This window comes from Rhinopithecus roxellana, chromosome 13 (genome assembly GCF_007565055.1).
Source record: "Rhinopithecus roxellana isolate Shanxi Qingling chromosome 13, ASM756505v1, whole genome shotgun sequence".
Taxonomy (NCBI): Eukaryota; Metazoa; Chordata; class Mammalia; order Primates; family Cercopithecidae; genus Rhinopithecus; species Rhinopithecus roxellana.
This window is the reverse complement of record NC_044561.1, coordinates 118,332,126-118,358,214: the sequence shown is the minus strand read 5'-3', so window position 1 is coordinate 118,358,214 and position 26,089 is coordinate 118,332,126. Positions and strand designations below refer to the sequence as shown.

The following is a 26,089-nucleotide window of genomic DNA, read 5'->3' as shown; positions in this document are numbered from 1 at the left end:
AATAAAAAAACAAAGGGGAAAACAACCATAGCCACAAAATTTTAAAAGCTGGAGAGCAAGTGGCCTAGTAGTAACTAACTGAACAGACTATAAGATGGAATCCTGAGTCAGTTGCCAGGAAAACTAGGAAACAACCTGATTTTAACACCAACCCCTCCAAAAGGCTTAGAAATTGGTGTCATCAAGTAGAGAAAAGAGGGGTGAAAACGAACATCCAAATAGGAAGCCTGGGTTGAAAGAGTTAAGAAGCAGCTAAGCACCCTAAACCCTCCTCTCCCATCAAGCAACTAGTGGGCTTCCCTCTCCCCACCCTGGCATTAGACTGGAGGTATACTCTCTGGGGAGTGAAACCGAGGATCTCTAGACTATAGAGAGTGTGGGTGGTCCTGTGAATCAGGAGCATTAAATGAGCATTAACAGCTAACAATCCCCACCGCCACTACTTCCCAGAAGGCTGCCACCAAGGCCTACAGCCTCTAGAGAAGAGACCTGAGAAAGGCCTAAACTTAGTAGTACTGGAGGTTCCACAACCAAACAGCCAAGTCAGATCATCTTATACTACAGTTTGAGTTTATTTTAGTGAAGGAAAAAAAAATCTCCTTTTTTTTAACAAAACATACGTGCTCACAGTTCATTTAAAAAAAAACAAAGTACAGCAAGGTGCCAGGACACAAGATAATATACAAAAATCAATTGTATGTTACACTAGCAATGAACAATCTGAAAATAAGGCAAATCCATTTAAAATAGCATCAAAGAGTACAAACTACTTAGGAATGAATTTAACCAAATACATGCAAAACTTGTACACTGCAAATTATAAAACACTGCTAAAAGAATTAAAGAAAATCGAAATAAATGGAAAGACAGCTTATGTTCATAGATTGGAAGACAATATTGCCAAAATGACAGTATTTTCAAGCTGATTTAAGATTCAAAACAATGTCTACCAAAATCCCAATGGCCTTTTCTACAGAAATTGACAAGCTGATGCTAAAATTTATGTGGAAATACAAGGGACCCAGAATAGCCAAAACAATCTTGAAATAGAAGGACAAAGTTGGAACACTCACACTTAACCAATTTCAAAACTTACTTCAAACTTACAGTAATCAAGAGAGCATAGAACTGGTGCAAGGACAGACATATAGGTCAATGGAAGAGAACTGAAGGCATAGAAATAAACTCATACATTTCAAGAAAGAAAAAACAGTCTTTTCAACAAATGTTGGAGCAACTACATATCAACATGTAAAAAGAATGAAATTGGATTCCTATCTCACACCATGAAAACTAACTCAAAACAGATTACAGATCTAAACATAAGAGCTAGAACTATTAAACACTTCAGAGAAATCATAGGAGTAAATCTTCATGACCCTGCATTAGGTAATGATTTCTTAGATGTGACACCAGAAGCACAAGTGACAAAAGAAAAAAGAAACTGGACATGACCAAAATTTAAAAATTTTGTATTTCAAAGGACACCTTCAAGATAACCCAGGATGAGAGAAAATATTTGCAAATCACGTACATAAGGGACTTATATCTAAAATATATAAAGAACTTTTAAAATTCAACACTAACAAGGTAAAAACCCAGTTAAAAATAGGCAAAAGATTTAAATAGACATTTTCCAAAGATACACCAATGTCCAATAAGCAGAAGAAACGACAATCAACATCATTAGTCATTAGTAAAATGCAAATCAAGACCACAAAGAGATACTACCTCTTACTCACTAGGATAGTTATAATCAAAAACACAAAAAAGAAAATGTTGGCAAGGATGCAGAGAAGTTGGAATCCTCATACCTCAGCAGGAAACATAAAATAGTGAGCCAATTTGGAAACCAGTTTGGCAGTTCCTTAAAAAATTAAACACGGAGTTACCATGTGACCCAGCAACTCTGTGTATCATATGAAAACAAAGGTTCACATAAAAACCTGTACACAAATTTCATAGTAGCATTATTCCTAACAGCCAAAAAGCAAAACAATCTAAATTTTCAACTAATGAATAAGTAAACAAAATGTGCTACAGCCACGATGGAGTATTACTGAGCAATAAAAAGGAATGAAGAATTGATGCATGTTACAACATGGATGAACTCGAAAACATTAAGTTTTCGAAGACAGAAACAAAAGGGCACATTGTGTATGATTCTATTTATACGAAATATTCAGAATAGGCAAATCTATAGTGACAGAAAGTAGATTAGTGGTTGTCAAGGGCTGGGAGGAAAGTGGGGACTAACAGCTAAAGGGTATAGTTTGAGGGTGATGAAAATGTTCTGGAATTAGACATTGGTAATAGTTGCACAATTTTGTGAATATACTAAACACTAAATTGTACAAATTAAAAGGGGAGAAAAATTCTGCCAAGGCAGGCATTACAGCAATAAGAACACTGTCATTATTGGGTATTCAATCAATTACTAAAATTATTACTAAATGGAATGGATACTCATATATATACACACAAAGAGGTATACCTATATGTATGTGTACATCATATATACATACATACATATGTATATATACATATATGTGTGTACATATATATGTGTGTGTGTGTGTATATATATACTTTATTTATTTTTTTTTTGAGATGCAGTCTCACTCTGTTGCCCAGGCTGGAGTGCAGAGTGCAATGGCACAACCTCCCAGGTTCAGCCTCCCAAGTAGCTGTGATTACAGGCGTGTGCCACCACATGCGGGTAATATTTGTATTTTTACTGGAGATGGGTTTCACCATGTTGACCAGGCTGGTCTCGAACTCCTGACCTCAAGTGATCCTCCTGCCTCAGCCTCCCAAAGCGCTGGGATTACAGGCATGAGCCACTGCACTCGGTCAATATTATATTATATTATAGACCACCAGAGTATGTACTTTTTCAATTTGGTTTCCTTACTAAGATTGTGGTTTAGATAATATTGTCTGGTACTGTTTACTTGTGTTTTAACAACAAAACCTTTTGGAGAGCCCATAAATCATAATATTGAATAAGGTTCTGATTTATTTTAAACATCGAAGCAATTTCTGTGCTGTTACAATACCTGAGACTCCCTAACATGTCCCAGGCAGACTTATAATAAAAAAATAAAAATAATAAAAAAAAACTGTACATAACATCAGTTCTAAACATACACTATACATATTCATTCTACCACCCAAGAAAACCACTTGATATGTAATAGTGTTGCAAATTTTAGAGTATACCGCCCTAGAACTGTTTCTATTTTTCTATATATACTTTCATATATACTTATGTATTTTATACAATCAAATAATTCTGGACTTCCTATTTTGAAAACAAGTTTTTTTTTTTTCTTTTTTCACTTCCACGCACTAGTTAGGCAGAATAATCAAGAGACTGTATCCTGGACTCAAACGAAGAGTGTTTCAGTACAGTAACTGCCAAGTACTACCTGGAAATTGAATGAGATGATGCTATGTCTTAGTCAAGGAAAGCAGTTTGGACTTAATTTTACTTTCTTTTATAAATATGTTGATGTAGTCCACTAGAGTAATCTATCATTTCTTGTTTTATTTTTCATCTTTATAAAAGTTAAACAAAGTTAAGCTATGTGACCTGAACACCAGGAAAAGATCTAAAATAACTTATGGACTAGCTATTTGTAACCTATTGGCAGATTCTGTAATTTCTTACTAATACAATTAAGTCAAGTATTATATTTTTAAAATAGGTAAATAAAAGGAACTGCTTCTCAGGACAGAACTGAAAATTATCAATACAAGTAATATTTTTACTTACTGTAAGTTGACCTGCTACCCCAAAATCTGCAAGTTTTGCGTGTCCTTCTGTATTTAGCAAAATATTTCCTGCCTTGATATCTCGGTGTATTTTTCTCATAAAATGAAGGTATTCAAGTCCCTTAAGAGTTGATTGTAATACTGTAGCTATTTCATCTTCTGTTAACTGAAAAAAGAGTAAGAGTTCGAATTCTATAAGTTTACATCAGCACATTAGAAAAAGGAGAAAAATTCAGATCCAAACACCTTTCTTTAATAGAAACAGATCTTATTCAACCTGTGAACAGCATTTGACTGTTTATACCATAGATACACTGACCACTCCCAAAGCTATATTTCCATACCAGATCTCCCCTCACTCAGATTTATGTATCTGCCTACACAACATCTCCAATTAGAATACCTAGCCAGCATCATAAGCATAACATGTCAAAATCAAATTCTATGTCTACCACCTTACCCCTCTCGCTCGATCCATCCAACCTACTCTACTTCTCCCACAGTCCTCTCTCTCTCAGCAAAAGGAAACTTTATTCTTTCAGTTGCTCTGGTCAAAAACCTTGAAGTCATCCTTGACTTTTCTCTATCTTCGAAATACTGTATATCCAAATACACCCTCTGTAATCACCATGGTCCAAGTCACCATCGTGTCCTGCCTGCACTATTCTTATGATCTCCTGACTGGTTTCTTTGCTTTTGCTCTTGACACTCTAAGATATATTTTCCACACAGAAGCTATAATTAAAATGTAAGCCAGAGTCAAAACCTACCAATGTCTTCCTAACTCACTTAAAATAAAAGTCAGTCCTTACCAAGGCTTTATATGATCTGGCTCCCAGCTACCTCTTTAACTTCATCTTCTACCACTTTCTACCTTGCTCAATCTGTTTCAACAAGGGCTTGCTTCCTTGCTGTTCCTCAAACACTCTAAGCACACTCCCCTTTCTGGGCCTTTTCAACTGCCTATTCTCTTCATCCTGATGTCTATCCAATTTGCTTCCTCAGTTTGCAATCTGCCCAAATATCACCACCTCAGAAAATGGACAGGACTTTCTTACTCCATTTCTAGCTCATTCTCTATTCCCTTAAATTACCTTGTCACTGCAGTATACTACCATCTGACATATTACCCATTATTTATCTATTTATGTGATGTCTTCCCTGCTAGAAACACAAGCTTCTAAAAATGTCTGATTTGTTTACTTTTGTTTCCCTAATACCAATAAAGCCACCTGGCACATAGTAGGCACTGAAAAAAATATCTGTTGAATGATGATAAATAAACAAAAGTTAGAATGCTAGAAACTAGTATAGAATGTCTCATCTGTCCAATATAGACTTTCTGCAGACCCAACACCCATCCTAAACAAACTCAATCTATCACCAAACTGTTACACAGTTCCCCTTCTGACGAACAACTCACACGTGAAAAGGAGTGTGCTCTGGTGCAAAAACTGTAGGATTTGGGATTAGGAAGATGTAGCCTTTACTCCTGGCTCTACTTTCATGTGACTTAAGCAAGTTACTGACGTTCTCTTAGCCTGTTTCCCAATCTATAAAATAGGAATATAACTTTTCTTTAAGAGTGTCATGAAAATCAATTAATATAAGGTGTCATAATTTAACACCTATGATATTATCAATCAATATTTAACAAGCACCATATACTATGCTAATAATATGAAACACAGCCAAGCACAGTGGCACATGCCTGTAATCTCAGCACTTTGGGAGGCCGAGGCAGACAGATTACTTGAGGCCAGGAGTTCAAGACTAGCCTCTAGGCCAAGATGACGAAACCCTATCTCTACTAAAAATACAAAAATCAGCTGCGAGTGGGGGCAGGCGCCTGTAATCCAGCTACTCAGGAGGCTGAAGCAGGAGAATCACTTGAACCTGGGAGGCGGAAGTTGCAGTGAGCTGAGATCGTGTGCACTCCAGCCTGAGTGACACAGCCAGATTCTTTCTCAAAAATAAATAAATAAATAAATAAATAAAGGCTAACTGTTACTAAGTGTTTAATCTATGCTAAGCACTATGTTTGTAATCTCATTTCATCCTTATAACAACTAAATGAGGTGGAAGAACTATTATTATCATCACCATTTTATACATAATGAAGCTGAGGCACAGACAAGTTGAGTCATTTATGCCAAAGGTCACAGAGAAATGATAAAGCTTTCACTAAAGTCCAGGCAAACACTATTGGCAAGGTAGTAGGCTAGAGTCTGGGGTACCTTCTGTAGTGGAAGAGAACAAAGCTCATGACTTGACTTACCACCTCTTTATTCTAACCAGCTAAGCTAATCAGTTAAAGTAGCACTGCCTAATAGAAATATAATGGGAACCACAAATATAATTTTTCATTTTTTAGTAGCCACACTGAAAAAGGAAACAAGCAGGCACCATGGCTGGTGCTGTAATCCCAGCTACTCAAGAGGCCGAGGCACAGTAGTTCCAACATACAGTGACCTATGATCACACCACTGCACTCCAGCCTGGGCAATAGAACAAGACTCTATCTTTAAAAAAAACAAAAGAAGAAGAAGAAGAAGAAAGAATTAATTTTGATAATCTGCTTTACTTAACCATATTTATCCAAAATATTATCACTCCACCATGTCATCAATATGAAAAAATTAAAGACTTTTGTTTACAATATTTTTGGCAATAATTCTTCAAACTCTGGTGTATATATTTACAGCATATCTCAGTTCAGACTAGCCACATTTTAAGCCCTTAATAACCACATGTGGCTAGTGGATATCATGGTGGACAGGGCAAAGTTATAATATCTGGCAAAATAACGTGTAGTAATTAAAAATCAGCACTTAAGCTGGGCACAGTGGCTCATGCCTATAATCCTAGCACTTTGGGAAGCCAAGGCAGGCAGATCACGAGGTCAGGAGATCAAGACAATCCTGGCTAACACGGTGAAACCCCGTCCCTACTAAAAATACACAAAAAATTAGCCAGGCATGGTGGCGGGTACCTGTACTCGGGAGTACAGTTACTCGGGAGGCTGAGGCAGGAGAATGGCATGAACACGGGAGGCACAGCCTGCATTGAGCTGAGATCACACCACTGCACTCCAGCCTGGGCAACAGAGTGAGGAGACTCCGTCTCAAAAAAAAAAAAAAAAAAAAAAAAAAAAAAGCACTTAGAAATTAAGTTAAAATTTACTTAAATATAATAACCTACTATTACAAAGGCAAAAAAAACAACTAAAAGTGCCATCAAAATTAACTTTGGACTGGTTTAAAACACCTGAAATAAATTGACTTAATGTTGCATATAAGAAGCCCTGAAGTCCAATGTTTAATTCAATAAATTATTCCAGTTTTGGAACTTCTTTACATATATCTTATGTTAGGATATTATTCCTAAAGAACTTGCTATTTGATTAAGCAAACACACTAATTCTGAATAATGTAAATTAAGAAGATAGTATATGAATAATCCAAAAGTTATAACTCAGTTTTAAAACACCCTTACCTTATAATTTATGTAGCACCTCACAATTTACAAAGTACTTTTACATATTTAAATTAATTTTCCCAACTTTGCAAATATGTAATATAGGTATTATTATTATTAGTTTTCTTATTAAGACAAACTAAAGGCTAAGATTTTTCCTGCTTCTTCTCTTATCCACACACAATGTACACAGAGGTCAGAGTTATCTTTTTTATTTTTTGAAACAGAGTCTTGCTCTGCTGCCCAGGCTGCAGTGCAGTGGCGCAATCACAGCTCACAGCAGCTTTAACCTCCTGGACTCAAGCAATCCTCCCACTTCAACCCCCAACACACCCCAAAAGTTAGCTGGGACTACAGGCGCATGACACCACACCTGACTAATTTTTTTTTTCTTTTTTCTTTTGTAGAGACGAGGTCTCACTATGTTGCCCAGGCTGGCCTTGAACTCCTAGGCTGAAGCAACCTCCGCCTCAGCCTCCCCAAGTGCTGGGATTACAGGCATGAGGTACCACACCCAGCCCCAGAGTTATCTTTCCAAAACATACATCAGATGGCTCACTCACTTGCTTAGAATCCAGCAATGGTTTCCTATCATACCTGGGATAAAATTCAAACTCATTCCCATGACCTACAATATCCAGTACAATCTAGCCCTGCCCACCTGTCAAACCCCATCTCCTACAGCTTCTCCTTTGCCTATTCCCTTCTAGTCACGGTAGCCCTTCTATCATTCAGACATGCCAAACTCATTCCGGCCTCAAGGTCTTTGCACTGGTTACTGCCCACCTACAATGTTTTCAGGACTCTTAGCTCCTTTTTGTCATTTGAGTCTTCCTGTAAATGTCACCACTTCTGAGTGACCTTCCTCAACTACTTTAAAAATAGCCCACCAAACAGTCTCCACAACTTTACCATCACTTCATCCTCATTCATTTTCTTCATAGTATATATCATTATTATATCTTTTCTATTAATAGTTACCATTAATTTGCTTTTGTTGCCCTATTCCAAAGTGCACTATCATGACAGCAGAGTTGTCATCTGTTTTATTTACTATTAGATTCCTCAGGCCTAAAGCAGTGTTTAAGAAATATTTACTGAATGAATACATAAAGAGATTAAGTAACTGAACCAGAACTAGAACCCACGACTCTTAGGTCTTATACTGGCAACCACAGTAACAGCAAATAATCTTTCATAAGGGGATTATTCTCTGATTAACCCGAAATAGAGGAAGTTAATCTGTGAACATGCTAGGTAGAAGCAGAAACCCAAATCCAAATCCAAATTTAAACATTTAGAATTCATTCTACAACCAAGATTTAACAGTCACTTTTTTCCCAGTAAGAAATAACCAAAGCATGCTAAAAATCACTGGACTAAATTGGTGTCAAAACCGCCACATTGCCAGGCATGGGGGTCACACCTGTAATCCCAGCACTTTGGGAGGCTGAGGTGGGAAAATTGCTTGAGGCCAGGTTGGGAAACATAGTGAGACCCTGTCTCCACAAAAAAAAAAAAAATTAAAAAACAAAACAAAACATGAGCCTGGCATGATGGTACAAGTCTGTAGTCCCAGCTACTCAGGAGCCTGAAGTGAGAGGATCACTAGAGCCCAGGAGGTAGAGCTATGACTGTAGTGAGCTACGACTGTGCCACTACACTCCAGTCCGGGTGACAGGGGACTCTTGTCTCTTAAAAATAAAAAGCTGTCACACTTAGGAGACATAAAAGAATAAAGACAGAAAAGAACCATGGAAAAGGGGAAATGTGACAGTCGTCTCTCTAGTAGGAGAATGCACTGAAAAAGAGGCAGAGAAAAGATGGCATAAGAAACTAGCTCAGCTGCATTGTTCTAGAAGGTAAACCTACCGTTTTATTTCGTAATCGAATGATATCAGATACAGAACCAGCCCCACAGTACTCCATAACGATCCATAAGTCTGTGTTCTTAAAATAACTGCCATAGTATTTGACTACATGAGGGCTAGAGAGAGAGAGACAATACAAATTAATAAAATGGCCTTCAAACATCTCTTAATTCATGCTATTAAGTATATAAAAATTAATTCCTCATCTGGAAAGATCAATTATTCATAGTTAAGGATAAAATGGGCAACCTCCTGATAAGAATGCAAAATTGTATAGCTCTTCTGGAGGGTAATAAATCACAGAAGTATAAAAAATTGGTGGCTCCTTTAACCAGCATTTCTATGTCTACAATTTACCCTCAAAAAAGAATTATAAATGTTCAAAAAGCAACAGTTACCGTCATAGCACTATTGACAAAAGTAGAAATTTAGATAACATCTAAATGTCCATCCAACATTAGGGAATTTATTTAAGAACTAATGATACAGGGCCGGGTGCAGTGGCTCATGCCTGTCATCCCTACACCTTGGGAGGCCGAGGCGGCAGATTGCCTGAGCTCTGGAGTTTGCGACCAGCCTGGGCAAGATGGTGAAACCCCGTCTCTACTAAAATACAAAAACTTAGCCAGGCAGGGCAGCGTGCACCTGTAGTCCCAGCTACTGGGGAGGCTGAGGCAGGAAAATTGTTTGAACCCGGGAGGTGGAGGTTGCAGTGAGCCGAGATGGCGCCACTGCACTCCAGCCTGGGCGACAGAGCAAGGCTCCATCTCAAAAAAAAGAAAGAATGATATAGACATACAATAAAGTATCACGAATCCATGAAAAATGCTATAGAGGAGTATATGAGAAGACATCGTGTTTACAAAAACAAACAAACAAAAAAGCAGGCTACAAAACAGTAATTATTGTAAAATTCCAAAGAGATTTGGAAGAATATGTGTATCAAGGAGTATTTAAGAATGATGATTTTGGCCAGGAAACGATGGCTCACGTCTGTAATCCCAGCACTTTGGGAGGCTAAGGCGGGCTGATCACGAGGTCAGGAGATTGAGACCATCCTGGCTAACACGGTGAAACCCTGTCTCTACTAAAAATACAAAAAATCAGCCAGGCATGGTGGCGGGGCCTGTAGTCCCAGGTACTTGGGAGGCTGAGGCAGGAGAATGGTGTGAACCCAGGAGACGGAGCTTGCAGTGAGTCGAGATCATGCCACTGCACTCCAGCCTGGGCAACAGAGTGAAGAGACTCCATCTCAAAAAAACAAAAAAAAAAAAAGAATGATGATTTCTCCAAAGGGAAAAGTGATTTTCTTTTCATTTGAATTCTTCTAAGAAGTCATATGCACTTTGTAATAAAAACATACACACATTACAACCTATTATAAAGAAAAAATGTTCAGTATCAAACCTGGAATTTTAGGTCTCAAACTGGAAGAGAGACACCTAACAAGAAATTTCAGAGAAAAATCAAATATCCTATTAAAATAAAATAATGTGCCCTCTGAGAACTGCCAGCTTTAACTGGCTAGATGGTTATCATGGCCAAATAAAGTTTCATAACAACTGATGCTAAAACCAAATTGACTTCATTAACTCGGAACTCAGAATTTCCTCTTCAAACCTTGGGAAATATGCCAGTGACAAGGACAGCAAAACATACACACACACACACAGTCACAAGGACAGCAAAACATACACACACACACACATTAAATATTAATGAAAAAAGTGACTAAGGTAAATATCAACACATTTACTCTCCCTGTAATACAATACTGACAGGAGTTAAATACTGCAGGCCATTACTATCAAGTATTTACTACTGAAATATGTTCTCTATAGTCTTGCATTGTTGGCTAGATTCTCCTCTATACATATGTATGTGTGTGTGTATGTATGTGTGTGTGTATATATATATATACTTAGCCTGTCCAATTAGTCTATAAGCTCCGAGAGCACAAGGGCTCTGCTCTGTATTTCACTGTATTCCTTACAGTGCTTAGCACAGGAGAGACTCTTCAAAATATCTCTTCTTTAATTAAAGACATTTCCGTACTCTGTTTGGAACACAGCTCCTACACAGTCTATCGAAAGTGACTAAGTCCCAATTTGTCAAATGGAAAGAACTTCCAAAATGTATCTGAAAAAGCAGCAAATGGAAAACTGCCACCTTCATCTGGTCAATCCAATCAAGAAAAATGGGGATTTTATCTAGTAGACAATAATCACAAAAAAAGAAGGAAAAATAAAAAGGAGGGAGAGAGAAAAGAAAGGACTACATTCCCAAGTCTGTGAGACCAAAAGGCTTCTGGACTAATTTTCTGGTAGGTAGCCCCACCTCAACCCTAATGTAGAAGTTTTGCAAACAGGGGGTACTAAGTTGATCTGCTGACCAAAAAGCCTTCAGAAGAATGAATGCAGCTTCAACTGAGAGAATTTCTCATCCATCTTCAACTAATTAGAACTGGCATTGCCTCATAACTTTGTGTTTGTCTCTAATCTAAATAGTGCTGGGGAAGCCTGCTCTATCAGTGACCAACCCATGCTGTCACAGAATTTCAGAGCAAACCACGTGGTTTTCTGTGGTTGTCTTTTGGTCTGACTTCCTGCTTACAACATTTGACAAATCTTAGTTCCTCAAAAATAAATACTTAAGTACTCTCAGCTAGAATAATTTTTTTAATGTGAAGGAACAGACAGTAGTATATACATAACTACTCTTTTTTTTTATAGATTTACCTGATATTCTAAGGTTTCTAGAACTAAAAAACATTTGAATTATCTGTTCCTAGCTATCTCTGCAGAAATGTTTTCTCAATAGGAAGTAAAAAAGATCACTATCACAAAAAAAAAAAAAAAAAACAAGCACCACCTTCTGCCTCTTTTTCCTAGTGTCTAAAAGGGCTCACTGAAAAAAAGAAAAAAACCAGGCCCGGTGGCTCACTCCTGTAATCCCAGTACTTTGGGATATGGCCAAGGCAGGCGGATCATTTACGGTCAGGAGTTTGAGACCAGCCTGACCAATATGGTGAAACTCTGTCTCTACCAAAAATACAAAATTAGCTGGGCGTAGTGGCACATGCCTGTAGTCCCAGCTACTCGGGAGGCTGAGGCACAAGAATTGCTTGAACCTGGGAGGTGGAGGTTGTAGTGAGCCGAGCTTGCGCCACTGCACCCCAGCCTGGGCGATAGAGTGAGACTTTGTCTCGAAACAAAAAAAAAAAAAAGAAAAACTGAAAAAAAACAAAAAAACAAACGCCATGTATAAACATTATGGAAGTTTAGCTACAAACACAACCATTCTATTTTCATCATATTTTTTTCTGAAAAGAAAATGCAGTGATTCCATCGAATTCTCCCTTCTGCAAAATATCTAAGTAAATGTGTCTCTAGGTGTCAAACTCTAAACAATCACAGCAAATTCAAAACCACATTCTCCCCAAAGGAAGCCCACAGGCCTTTACCTGTCACATTGCTGCATTATAGAGATTTCTTTGATTATCTCCTGCAGGTCTGATTCCACAGGAACTTGCTTAATAGCAACAATCTGACCTGTCTCTTTATGAATAGCTTTGTATACGCTGCCATAGGACCTATATATTTGGGAGAAGAAGAACATTTATAAAGTCAAAGCAAGCCAAGACATAAGAAGTGGTAAAACACAAGCAACTGATAGTTCTAACATATATCCCTAAGGGCCTAATACATATATACTTGCAAAACTAAGATAGCTGAAATACTTTGGGGGAAAAAACTGTCAAGAGAACTACAAGAAAATGGCATCTTGAAAGCTTCACATTCAAAACTGTAAAGAATGTATTATTATGGGATGGTAATATAGTAGCTGCCATGCACTTCACGCCTGCTATCTGCTAGAGACAGTACACCATCTCAATTCAACCTTATAAAAAACGAAGATGAGATGATTATCCCTATTTTACAGGTAAATGTTAAAAGGTTCAAAGGAGTTTATGATTTGCCCAAAGTCACATAAGTTATCAGTCCAGGATTTGAAACCAGTTGTGCTTTCAGTCCAGTATTTGGACCCAGGTGTGTCTGAAAACAAAGCTTACATTCTCTCCACATCTATACTGGGGTACGATATGGAAGTGGCAGTCTTTGTTTTATTGCATTCACTCTAGTACCACAAGAGCTTTCTGTCCTTGCTCCTCTTACTTACAATAATACTTAAAATATTATGGAAACTAATTAAAATCTAAGCCTGTTTAATGTTAGTATCAAGTAAACACAGCACACATACTCTTTGCTTCCTACTCCATCTTCCCTTAACAGCTTAATATCAAAATAAAGTTTATGTATCTAGTCAATTTGGAGGCTACAAGGCCACTAGATTTTGAAAGTAAAGATGCTGGATTTGAGTCCTACCAACACTAAATTTAGCTACATTCACAAACACCTTATTAACCTTGTTGTACCTGAATTTTCTCATCTGTAAAATGACAATAATACAAACTACCTTACAAGATGTGATGGTATCTCATTTGACCATCACAAATGTGATGGTCACTTTATACAGATAACATTTTCATTGGAATCCTGGGCAGCTGTCAGTGAAATAATACTGAGTAAACTATCTTTCATATTTCCCAACACACCTGTATCTTCACACTGTCTTGGTAGAAAAAAAAAAATCAAAATAACAGTGCCACCTACTATGTCAAAGTAGAATACTCTAACTGCCAAACAGATGCTCATGAACTGTTTCAATGTGAAAGTAACACAAAACTTTTTAAGTCTATGTAGAGCACATAAAAAAAAGTCCATTCCATTAGAAGCTGTCATACTTGCAAAACTAGCATAATGATCCTTAAATATGACACCAAATAATTTTTGCCAGAGAGAGCCAACTGTTGAGCATGTGTGAACAACTCAACCACTGTCTCTTCTTCCTTGCTAAAATAACCTAATTTGTTACAGTGATGTGCTTGATCCCAGGAGATATACCATGGTAGTCCAAGCCACTCACAGAATTCCTATTCCCTTCTGCCAGTGATTGAACTAGTGGCAAACATGTCACCCAGTTCTGGCCACTGAAACTTGAAGATAATTCTGCTGAAGGGTTTCTGGGAAAGACTTTCTTCCCTGGTAGGAAACAAGCACACAAGAAGGTCCAATTTCCACCTGCCACTTCCCTTCCTACTTTGGTTACTGCCATGTGAGGAATGATGCTTAAAACTAATGTAGCCATTTGAGACTATGAGAAATACCCAGATGTCAAACCATTGTCAAGCCAATTAACCGCTTCTTGAATCTCACACTCCCAGATGTATTATTTAGTTCTTAATGTCTTTATTGCTTAGTCACTGTTTGTTGGGTATTGTTACTTCCATCCAAAGGCATTCTTGATAAATTAGCTCCTGTATGTCTGAAACTGTATTTATTTCACCTGCACTCTAGAATGATAGTTTGGTTGGATACCAGATTGACAAAGGCTTTCCCACAGCACTGTTGTTGCAGTGTTCCAACATCAATTGTGGCTGAGAAGTCTGCTTTCATCAGATTATCATTTTCCATGGGTAATCTCCCCATAGCTTTTAAGGTTTCCTTTGTCCTTAACAGCCTACTATTGTACTGTAATATAACTAGGAGTTGATCTGGCACTTCATAAGCTTCTTCAATCTGAGGGCTCGTGTCTTTCCTCAAGAGCGAAAAACTCTCAGCATTATTCTTTGATTATTTCCTCTATCACTTCTAGGATCTTCTTCTAGAATTCCTAGCAAAACTGTATCAGACCTCCTCAATCTATGTTGTCTTCCTGGTTTCCAACACTGTATTTCTCCATTCTGCATGTTGTGATGAGTCTCATTTCTATCTTTCAATTCACAAATTCTCCTTTCAGTTTGTCTAGTTTACTGTTTATCCAATTTATTGGGTTTTTAAAACTTCAATTGTTGTAGTTTTCATTGTCCAGATTCCCAACTTTTTATCTGCCTTTGGGCAAATGTGTAATAATCATGTTAATAATCTGATGCTCTTTAAAAATGTTATCTCCTCCTTGATCTTTTTGAAAATTATAATCATAATAAATCCTTTTTGAGATTGCTCCATTATTTCTTTTTCCTTCAGTGTGAATTCTCCCATTCTGCTGATTATCTCATGGCAGATTTCCTTGCATGGATTTCATTTTATCTTGAATGATTTTCCTCTATACCACACTCACTGTCAGATGATTCCATGGTTTTCTCAGTACAGTCGTCTGGGATATACAACTTAAACCAGGTCTTACATTCAGAGTTTGGGGTTTTTGCCCTTCAAGATACCATACTTAAATACAATCCAGGCTCAGTTCCTATTATCGAACCAGTACATCTACATTTTCCCCAGGCCACAGGCAAATGACACTTTCTGGTGGTAGTCAGGCAAATTTATTTCAGCTTTAGTTCATAGATCAAGAGCTGAGTTCCAGCCCCCAACTTCATGCAGGAAGCTCAAATGCAATCTCCTGACAAGGATAAGGCATGCTTTAGTCTCCACTGATTAGATTTCTTTCCTATCCCTTGTCCATAGCTGTCTATATATCTTTATATTTAAAATAATTTTCACTCATTATTCTTATGTATTAGAAAGTTCTCTGCATACACTCACTCAGCAATCTTGACCAGAATACTCTCCATACCTCCCTAAGCATCCTGATAGCAAGGAAAACTCTGATAGCTCATATGAAATTAAGATTCCTGATTCCATACACTGCATTTACAGTAATCTGAAGGGGGGGAGGGGTTAGAAGATTTCAGCAATCATACAAGCAAGTCCCTTAAAACTTGATTCCCTACAACAAAATGAGATGATTCAATGAATTACAACTGACAGCAGAGAATGGAGAAGTACGTGTTTAAGTACGTGTTTACGTACGTACATAGATCCATAGGCAGGGATCTATGTAGAAAAATGGAAATACTACAGTATCTGAGGCCAAATTAACCAGGTACAAGTCTTAATGACAGCACTCATTTTTTATGAAACCATGGGCAAGATGCTTTTGCTATCATTCTACGATAAAAACTTAAATGAGTCAATGTGTACAACTTTAACCAGAAGAAAAAAGGTGCTAGGCTCCACTTGAAAACACTTCCCAAGTGCTCTCCACTCATCCTGGTCTGGAGCTTTGGCTCTACTCTGCCGCAGATCCATATGACCCTCATAACACAGAATGATATTGCAGCTTCCAGAATCCAACAGTTTTTTTAGCCAGAGCTCACTTCACAAGATACAAGTCAGTGAGAATTCACAAACCATTCATTCTCCAGAACAATTTAAGAATAGCATTGGCCAGGCGTCAATCACATCTGTAATTCCAGCACTTTGGGAGGCTGAGGTGGGCAGATCACGAGATCAGGAAATCAAGACCATCCTGGCCAACATGGTGAAACTCCGTCTCTACTAAAATACAAAAAATTAGCCGGGTGTGGTGGCGTGTGCCTGTAGTCCCAGCTACTCAGGAGGCTGAGGCAGGGAAATTGCTTGAACCTGGGAGGCAGAGGTTGCAGTGAGCCAAGATTGTGATATTGCACTCCAGCCTGGTGACAGAGCAAGACTTCATCTCAAAAAACAACAACAACAACAACAAAAAAGCATTGCATCACATGTTTGGAAAAAAAGTATAGTGAAGGTCTTCCTTCAAAATATTTCTAGTTAAATGAGGCTTGCTTAGGTTCATTCAGTCAGAATAACAGAAATCCAAGAAATACCAGAAATCTGTTATTATTTAGAAGAACAATAAGGTGATAGTATAGGAAGAAAGATCTGAAGCTTTGTTTTCTCCCTGGTGATATCTTCATAGGGAAATTTCCACATTCCTTGCAGAAGACATCCACAGATCTAAAACGCAATTTGTCCAGGTGCAATGGCTCACATCTGTAATCCTAGCATTTTGGGATGCTGAGGCAGGAGGATCACTTAAGGTCAAGAGTTCGAGACCAGCCTGGGCAACATATTGAGACCCCATCTCTACAAAAATAAATAAATAAACAAATAAATAAAATACAATTTAAAAAATCATAATTAGCTTATTTTTTGTTCACATTATATTCCTGATATATTCTCTGTCTATAGTCTTCCTTTGACATTCCACAAACTCAATCAGCTCAAACAGAGCTACCTATAAGAACACCTAAAAATACTTTAAGACTTGACATGATGAGATCTCAAAAATGCTTCAGTTGATACATTTAAAATAGAATAGCAATAGTTGCCACTTACTGAACATTTATTATTGTGACAAGCACTATAGTTTACCCTAATTACCTCAGGTAATAACATAACTCTATGAATCGATATATTATTATCCCAACTTTACAGATGAGGATTGTGAGCCTCCAAAATAGTAAGCAATTTGCTCAAGCCTACTTGTCTATTATGACCAATAAACAGTAGAGCAAGGATTTTAACCCAGGTCTGCCTCACATTATAGTAATAAGAGCAAACTGCATTAGAAATGAGAGAAATAAGTTAGTTGCAGAGTCAATTATGCCTATCAGTCTTGACCTTATTCTAAGTATAACTTATGAGCATTGTTAGATTAAAGGTCATGGCCTCGCTGCCTTAGGGAAAACAGCAAGAATGGGAAGCTGAAGCTGAAAATGGCAGGCAACAGATGTAGAGGGACTGTCATTTCCCCATACCTTTAATGATGCCAGTCAACTGGCAGTCTTCAGATTCATCTTGGACTTGTCTTTTCACAGCACAGCTGGTGTGTCATCTTTTACTTCCCTTCTCTGCTTATTTCTTGCTGGATTCCAAAGAGTATTTTTCCAACTTACAAAAAGACGATGACTAATGTTTTTTACAAGGAGGTAAATCATGAAAAACCATTTCATGTAATCCAGGATTGGGTTTAACATTGTAAATCTGTCTCCTAACATAAAAAATACTAAACCCAGAAAATAATCTAATGACATAAAGGAAATGATTTTAAAGAGCATACAGTCTTCAGTCGGTAGTTGTTTTTACAAGTTAGTATGTCAGGTCTTCCCTTGAACCAGAAATACTCCCAAGGGATTAAAAATACAGAGACACACACGCATAACCTGTCTCTGAAAGACACACAAGAAGCCGCTACCCTCAGAGATTCCGGGTGGCTGAGAGACAAAGAGAGGTAGGAGGCAGTTTTGCTTTTTTTTTTTATTGTATGCATTTTAATATTTTTTTAATTTTGAATAATATGATTGTATCACCTAATCAAAAACCAACAAGAAAAACTTAAGAAATTATGTCCTTAACATTTTAATTTCCTGGTCATTACAGGGGAAGGAATAAATACACAGGATTGAATTAAAAGGATATATGAAAGTATAAAAATTACGTAAACTTTATTGTATCATGAAAGTCAATGATGGTCACTGCATATTACTAATATCGTTTCATCAGCATTTTATAAACGCATTAACAAATCTGTGTTTCAAGAAATCCACTGGCTCCTAACCCAGGATTGTGGATCTCCTAAGTAGCTGCAAAGGTGGTGATAGTGCTTGATTTACTATATTTCACAAAGGTGCAAATATTAAAATACTAAATTCCATTGATTTTCATTGAAACAGTTATTGCAAACCAATCAGAAATTATGAACAGCAAATCTTAAAATTTCTTACAGAATTATAATCTAATTAGTGCTATCCGTTAAGTAGATAAAATCATACAAACCACAGATTCTACAAAAGAGAAAATAGATATTCTTCGTGTTAAAAAGACCAGGAATCACTAAATCTGTCTATAATAGTGATGGGAGTAAAGTGAAGAAGAACATCACAAGCCGTAAATTTACGTTCCAACCCACCTAGAGCAATGCTGAAAGGTTCATATCCTTCTGCTTCTTCTGAAGCAGGAAAAAGACTGGGACCCAATGGACTACCTACAGTTTATTTACACTCACCCTTCTCCAAGTTTCTCTAAGACATCAAATACTTCTTCTGGTTGTTTGGTTAAACTATCTTCATCCAACTTTTTCAGCTGCCTGTGAATGAAGAAATATAAACACAAAATACGTTTTATTTGCTAGCAACTAGAACATAAATACATCATTTATTTTATGACTAGCATCCCAGGAACTTCTCTATACAGTCTTTACTAGTTAAGACTTTTTTTAAGAAACAGGGTGTCACTGTTGTCCAGCCTGGGGTGCAGTGGTGCATAGCTCACCGTAACCACAAATTCCTGGGCTCAAGCAATTCTCCTGCCTCAGCCTCCCAAGTAGCCAGGACTACAGGCTTCTGCCACTACGCCTGGCTAATTTTTTTTCTTTTTTAGAGAAATGGAGTCTCGCTATTATGCCTACGCTGGTCTCAAACTCCTGGAGTCAGGCAAGACCTGAGTCAGGTCTCACCTCAGCCTCCCAAACCACTAGGATTATAGGCATGAACCATCCCATCTGGCCTATGGAAAGATGACACTTGCTCTGGGTCACTCTGATAAGCAAGCACATGGAGGGATACCAAGAGTCAATCTTCAGTTCAAGTTGTATAAAGAATTTTCTAACAATTGCCAGGCGCAGTGGCTCATGCCTGTAATCCCAGCACTTTGGGAGGCCAAGGCGGGTAGATCACCTGAGGTCAGGAGTTCGAGACCAGCCTGACCAACATGGAGAAACCCTGTCTCTACTAAAAACACAAAATTAGCCAGGTGTGGTGGCTCATGCCTGTAATCCCAGCTACTCGGGAGGCTGAGGCAGAAGAATCACTTGACGGAGGTTGTGGTGAGCCAAGATCACATCATTGCACTCCAGCCTGGGCAGTAAGAGTGAAACTCCATCTCAAAAAAAAAAAAAAGTTGTGTGAGAACTTTATAACAATAAAAATTGTCCTATATAATAGTTTGGACTGCCTTAAGAGGTCCCTAGGTCCCCTTTGCTGGAAAATGTAAACAGAAAACAAACTGTCATGTGGGCCAGGCATGGTGGCTCACTCCTGTAATCCCAGCTCTTTGGGAGGCCAAGGAAGGTGGACCACTTGAGGTCAGGAGTTCAAGACCAGCCCGGCCAATATGGTGAAACCCTGTCTCTACTAAAAATATAAAAATTAGCCGGGCGTGGTGACACACACCTGTAATCCTAGCCACTCAGAACGCTGAGGCATAAGAATCGCTTGAACCTGGGAGGTAGAGGTTGCAGTGAGCCAAGATTGCGCCACTACACTCCAGCCTGGGTGAAAGAGAGAGACTGTCTCAAAAAAAAAAAAAAAAAATTGTCCTGTGGCTGAAATGCTGTAGATTCAAGCATTCGATGTATCTTTCAAAATCTATTTAAATCTTGAGATTTCATGAATTAAAGTGATATAATTATCTCTTCAGAAAAGGTGTTTAATGTAAGGTAATTATGAATTGAAACACAACTATCAACTGGACTACAGACTAAGGAAGACATAGGAAACCTTTGCTCTTCCATTAGCAAGTTTTTTGTAAGTTTGTCAAAACACATAAATTCTATAGGTATCACAGAAACAGAAAGTGCAAAGTGTACATTTAGACATGACCAAAAGTGAAAAATCACTAGGCAGCTGAGAGTTTCAGATATTCTCACAAAGACCTTCCCATGAGTAGACACATACCTTTGACTAGTCCCAAAATTCAAAGGTACTTGGCTGCTCACAATTTCCAGATAATTCAGATTTCTCTGACTATGCTAGACAATCATAACAAACACGGGAGGTTGTAAATTAACACTTCTTTAAAACTCTGAGATCTCTAAAAATTACTAATGAGCTTAAAGAAGGAACTTGCCAAGGAATATGTGTGTATGTGTGTGTGCATATGTGTGTGCGTGTAGTCTACACAATGGCTTCCTGAAACTACAAAGAACAACAAAGAATAGAGAGCTGAGGAAATGGTGAAATATGGAAGTAGTCACACTGGAGACTTCTTTGTAGGAAAAAAAAAAGGTTTAGACTAGCTGGATAATATCAATTATTACAAGAAAAGACTTAAATACACATACATACATACACACACACACACACAAATGTGTACCTTCCTAAATAAAACAGATTAAAATCATAAGACAAAAAATAAACCAACAAAAACCCTGACCACATCAAGTGTATCTACCAATAAACACTGATCTCAAAAGGACAATCTTACAGAAGTTTATGAATATCAAGGACTATGTACTAGAAAAATGGAGAACTGCTCCAAGTCAAAACTGCCTTAACTTAATATCAACAAAACAAAATGATCACAGTGACCTTTGAAAACCAAAAGGTCCTAAACATTAGATACCAATGACATCATAAAAACGCCTACCTTCAAAATGAAAAGGGATGAAGTGAAACTCCTCTTAAACTTCAGAACTGAAACTTCTATAAACTCAAGTCAGAATGAACATCTCATATGCCAGGGTTTTTCTGGTAAAGTCCTGACTTGTGATTGTATAAACATTGGACAATACCTCATTTCTCAAGTATAATCAAAGTTGTATAAACAGCTTATACAAAGGAAGATCAAATATGTTTCTTTGAAGTGTTGACTCTCTGTGGTTTACAAAATGCAAAAGTCACTATTTCAACTACTTCAGGGACCACAGCATAACAAAGGAAATTGACACTGCCTTGAGAGAGACAGCTGCAAGCTTCTGATAATACTTTGACAGACAAACTTTATAGGACTGCTCAGATACTTCTTTGAAACAACCTAAGTGGTTTTTTGTTTGTTTTTGATCTGGGACTATTAAAAACAACTTGAACTTAAGGCACTATTAACCAAGAAGTGGTCAAAATATATTTGCAAAATGGATTCACAAATGTAATGATGGGAATCACGAATTTCATCAGCAATCTTTGTGAATTATCACAACAAAACAGAATTTCACCTAAAAAGTATTACTGAATTATCAACATCTCTATAAAAAATATTTTGATAAGTAATTCATAACAATATTTTATACCATGATTCTTCACAGAACACTATTACCAAAACAGCCTGACTCTGATAATGCAGTTCTCTTATCTGGGACTTCCCCAGGTTCCAGACAGTTTCAGCACCTGTTCATAAATGAACAAGCCTGGTCAACAGAGCATCCATGGACCAAATACTAGTGGATGCTTCTCTCCTAAGTCAGATGGCCATGTGGATGGCCAGCATCCCAGGAATGCACTCTACACCTTCCACTATGCCACTTTTTTAAATTATTAACTCTTATATGAGACACCAATCTGTCATCACTCAATCACACACACACAAATGTCAAACTCATGAACACAAAGGGCATTTCCTGCACTGGGGTTGTTGGAAACACACGCCACCTGAATTTCTGAAAAGACATCTGTATCTTTCCAAACACAAATAATGGTGTCTATGAAGTAGTCACTTACAGGTTTGACTAATTCTCAAAGCTTTCTCCCATTTCAGAACTCCCATAAAGTTCATATTATGTATAACTATTTCTTTTTCCACCCAGAGTTTGATATGGATTACAACAAATATACATGATAAATGGACAACATTTTTAATAATAAAACTGTGTCCCCAGTTTACCCCAATTCATATGTTGAAGTCCTAACACCCACCACCTCAGAATGTGACTGTATTTGGAGACAAGGTTTTTAAAGAGGTAATTAAGATAAAATGAGGTCATATGGGCATGACTTAATCCAATATGACTGGTGTCCTCGTAAGAGGAGATTAGGACACAGACAGGTATAGAGGGAAGAACATGGAGACACAGGGAGATGGCCATCTACGAGCCAAGCAAAGGCCTCAAAAGAAACAACTCTGACAATGCCTTGATTTCAGATCTCTAGCCTTCAGAACGGTGAGAAAACAAATTTATGTTGTCTAAACCACCCACTCCATATACTTTGTCATGTCCTAATAAACTGATGTAAATGATAATAAAATTGATCTGCTTCAAATTAGGCAGTCTGCTAGTTACAATGAGCAGATAATCACCAGCCACTTAAGAACCCAGTCTTGCAATGCTCTTCTCTTGCACTTTTAATACATTTTTTAAAATCCAAAAGGTACAGGAATGAGCATGCCAAGAAACTTTAATCCTCTGCCCGAGATTATGTAACACAAGGCAAAGAGGGAAACAAAACTCAGATTCCTAATCCTCTTTTCAATTAAATCAAGGCCTCAGAGAAAGAAACCAAGAAGAACGGAACGAACATAGTTCAGAAAGAAACATTAACTAGTGTGCATTTATATTTGGATCACTGTGGTACTATAGCAAATATCTGCTAACATACACAGAGACCTGTGAAACAGGGGTACTTTCAGAAAGGCATCAGAGTGAGGCAGTTAAGAGCATGGCCGGGTGCGGTGGTTCATGCCTGTAATCACAGCACTTTGGGAGGCCGAGGTCAGGGTGGATCACGAGGTCAGAAGATCGAGACCATCCTGGCTAACACGGTGAAACCCTGTCTCTACTAAAAATACAAAAAATTAGCCACGTGTGGTGGCACGCACCTGTGGTCCCAGTTACTTGGGAGGCTGAGGCAGGAGAATCGCTTGAACCTCAGAAGGCGGAGACAGCAGTGAGCCGAGATTGCGCCACTGCACTCCAGACTGGGCGACAGAGTGAGACTCCGTCTCAAAAAAAAAAAAAAAACATGGACTTTGGACTAGACCCCACGGATATTAAAATCCTAGCTCTGCCTCTTGCTATGACTTCTCCCAGCAAATCACTACCCTGTCTGTATCTCAGTTTTATTATCTGTAAAACAGACATACAGGGATATCTACCACCCAGGATTGTTGTGAGGTTCAAATGAGTCAATAAACTGAACCATATGAAGTTACCGTTTTTATGGTTCAAAGATGGTCAAATATCAGCAATTTCATATGTTTCAGCAGGAGACATGGAAAGCACTTAGAACAGTGCCTGGCACCCGCTAAGTGCAATATGAGTGTAATAATCATTACTATTACAGTCTCAGCACACTACGCTAGGGTTAATCCAAAGCCCATCCCAACCACCTATTTGCCTTCTGCAATGTTTGTGCACCTCAAACACCCCCAAGCTCAAACAGCCCCTAAGAGTGCTGTCCAGGCAGTCAATTCCTTCTCTTCACCTCTTGGTTGCCCTGCACTTCCACACCCTAAACACTTCCTTCTTTAGAGCTCATTCTGCTGCAGGAAGTCAGACGTCTCTGTAAAATAGAAGTAACCACACTGCACCTCAGAGAAGCATGACTTCTTCGGTCTCTAGTCCCTACTTTTCTCCAGATGTGGCAGATTGGCAAAAGACCCGGGATGTCCACAAGGGAAATTCAGGAGATGAGATTTTCTAGGATCAGCCACCATTCTGATCTTGACCTAAAGCAATTCCAGGTACCACTAGGATTTGGTGCTGATATTCACAAAACAACTGAGGCCTGAAAAGGGCACAGTCTGGCAGGGTTCAGCGACCCGGAGCAAAGAAGGAAACACGTTTCCCAACTGCTCTGGACCTCAGTCTCCCCATCTCGAAAATAGCCTCTATTTCCTTACCTACCTCCCAATGTCAGGTTCTTAAGAGCTGAGGTGGATGTGAAGACCATTAAGAAGACACTCTGAACATCAGTACTAAAGATGCCATCCTACAGTGGGGACACCACCAACAGCATCCTCTGAAATGCTACTCTCCACCATCCCCTCCCTTGCTAGACCCTCAACCTTTCTTCGCATGCCTTCAGCCTTAGGCGCAAAGCTTTTCCGCTCCACTCCCCACCACCGCAACCCTCAAGTGGGACTTGGGACCCTTGAAAGTCCACCCGGCCTTCCTCTTGGCCAGTTCTCGATCCACTCCCTTAAAGAGATCCCTCACAGATTCTCACCGTGCTTCAGCATTCGCCCCTACCTCCGTGAGTTTCTGCTTGGACAGCGTTCCCCCGAGTGGCCCGGCCTCAGCAGGTACTCTCCCTAACTTGTCCCCACGTTCCTCAGCAGAGTCTCCCCACAGCGAGTGCTCCCTGTAACCGGTCCCAAGTCTAACCCCCTTAGCAGACGCTCCCCTCAGCCGGACCCTCACCCACCAGACGTCCCCCCAACCCCCTCACTCAGCAGGTGCCCCATCAGCTGGGTCGCTTCGCTCCAGGGACTCCCACACAGGTGTCTCCCCTTAGTCAGTTCCCGCCTTTCCTTGCCCGGCCCCCATGCCCGTTCTCTTAGCCAGTGGCCCCTCACCGGCGCGGCGGGTTCCTCAGCTGTACCGTCTCCATGGCGCTGCCGGCAGCCGCCCAGACCCGCTCACTGCTCCATCCTCCCCGCGGACCTCCCTGAGCCCGCCCCGCAGACCCTCCCACACTTCCGCTTTCCGCCCCTACCGGAAACGGAGCGGGGCGCGGGAGCCGGGCGCGGGAGCGGGGCGGAGCCACGGCCCTGATCACGTGGTTCGGGCGTGAGTCATGTGGAGCCGTGAAGCTCGGACCCGGAACCGCCAAGTGGTGAAGGCGCCTCAAGGCGGTGCCCGCTAGTCTCTAGGGTGTCGGCGGCGTAGTCTTCCTGCGATACTGGAGCGCACAAAATACTCAGTCCTGAGGCCGAGAATGCACCTCTACCTCGGTCCTGGGCCCCATTTTACAGACTGAGATGCGTAAAGCGCCTCCTTTAGAGGAACTGACGATTCTTAGCAAACCAAGTTTTGCATGGTTTTGGTGAGGCCGCGCTGCCCCCAGGAGCGCCTGGAGGTGTTTGTGGTTTTCTGCCCCTTACCTGGTTGAATTCTGGTCCCAGCGGGTACCCTGCACAGTTTCTCCTAGGATGTTACAGAGCATCAACGCGCAAATTGCCCCGCTGTCTTTCTTAAAGGCCTCTCCTTTAAGTCAGTTTGCAGACATAAAAATAAGCAACATTAATTAAGCATTTGCCATGTACTTGTCTTCATATATTATTTAATCCCCCATGTCAAGCCTGTAAGTTCATTCCCATTTTTATTTAATGATTTAACACAGTGCCTACACGTTTTCAGTGCTTTACCTCATTTAATACTCCTAACAACCTAGACGGTATTTTTATTCCTATTTCATAAGGCCAGAGAGG

The 26,089-nt window shown here is 39.2% G+C and overlaps 1 protein-coding gene across 2 annotated transcripts in view; it reads right to left on the bottom strand.

The window, feature by feature from the left end:
• The window catches only part of STK4 (serine/threonine kinase 4), a 107,620-nt gene extending 82,259 nt beyond the window's left edge, over positions 1-25,361 (bottom strand). The window contains exons 1-5 of one of the 2 annotated variants that reach the window (XM_010384254.2): positions 25,235-25,361; positions 19,014-19,094; positions 12,589-12,717; positions 9,127-9,241; positions 3,779-3,943 (exon numbers count right to left, since the gene is read on the bottom strand). In XM_010384254.2, coding sequence (XP_010382556.1) covers positions 3,779-3,943; positions 9,127-9,241; positions 12,589-12,717; positions 19,014-19,094; positions 25,235-25,269 — 525 coding nt within the window. In that variant the 5' untranslated portion in view covers positions 25,270-25,361. Of the gene's footprint in view, positions 1-3,778; positions 3,944-9,126; positions 9,242-12,588; positions 12,718-19,013; positions 19,095-21,373; positions 21,605-25,234 lie in introns of those variants that run through there. The other variant, XM_030914221.1, reaches the window with a different exon arrangement.
• Positions 25,362-26,089: the final 728 nt, after the last annotated feature.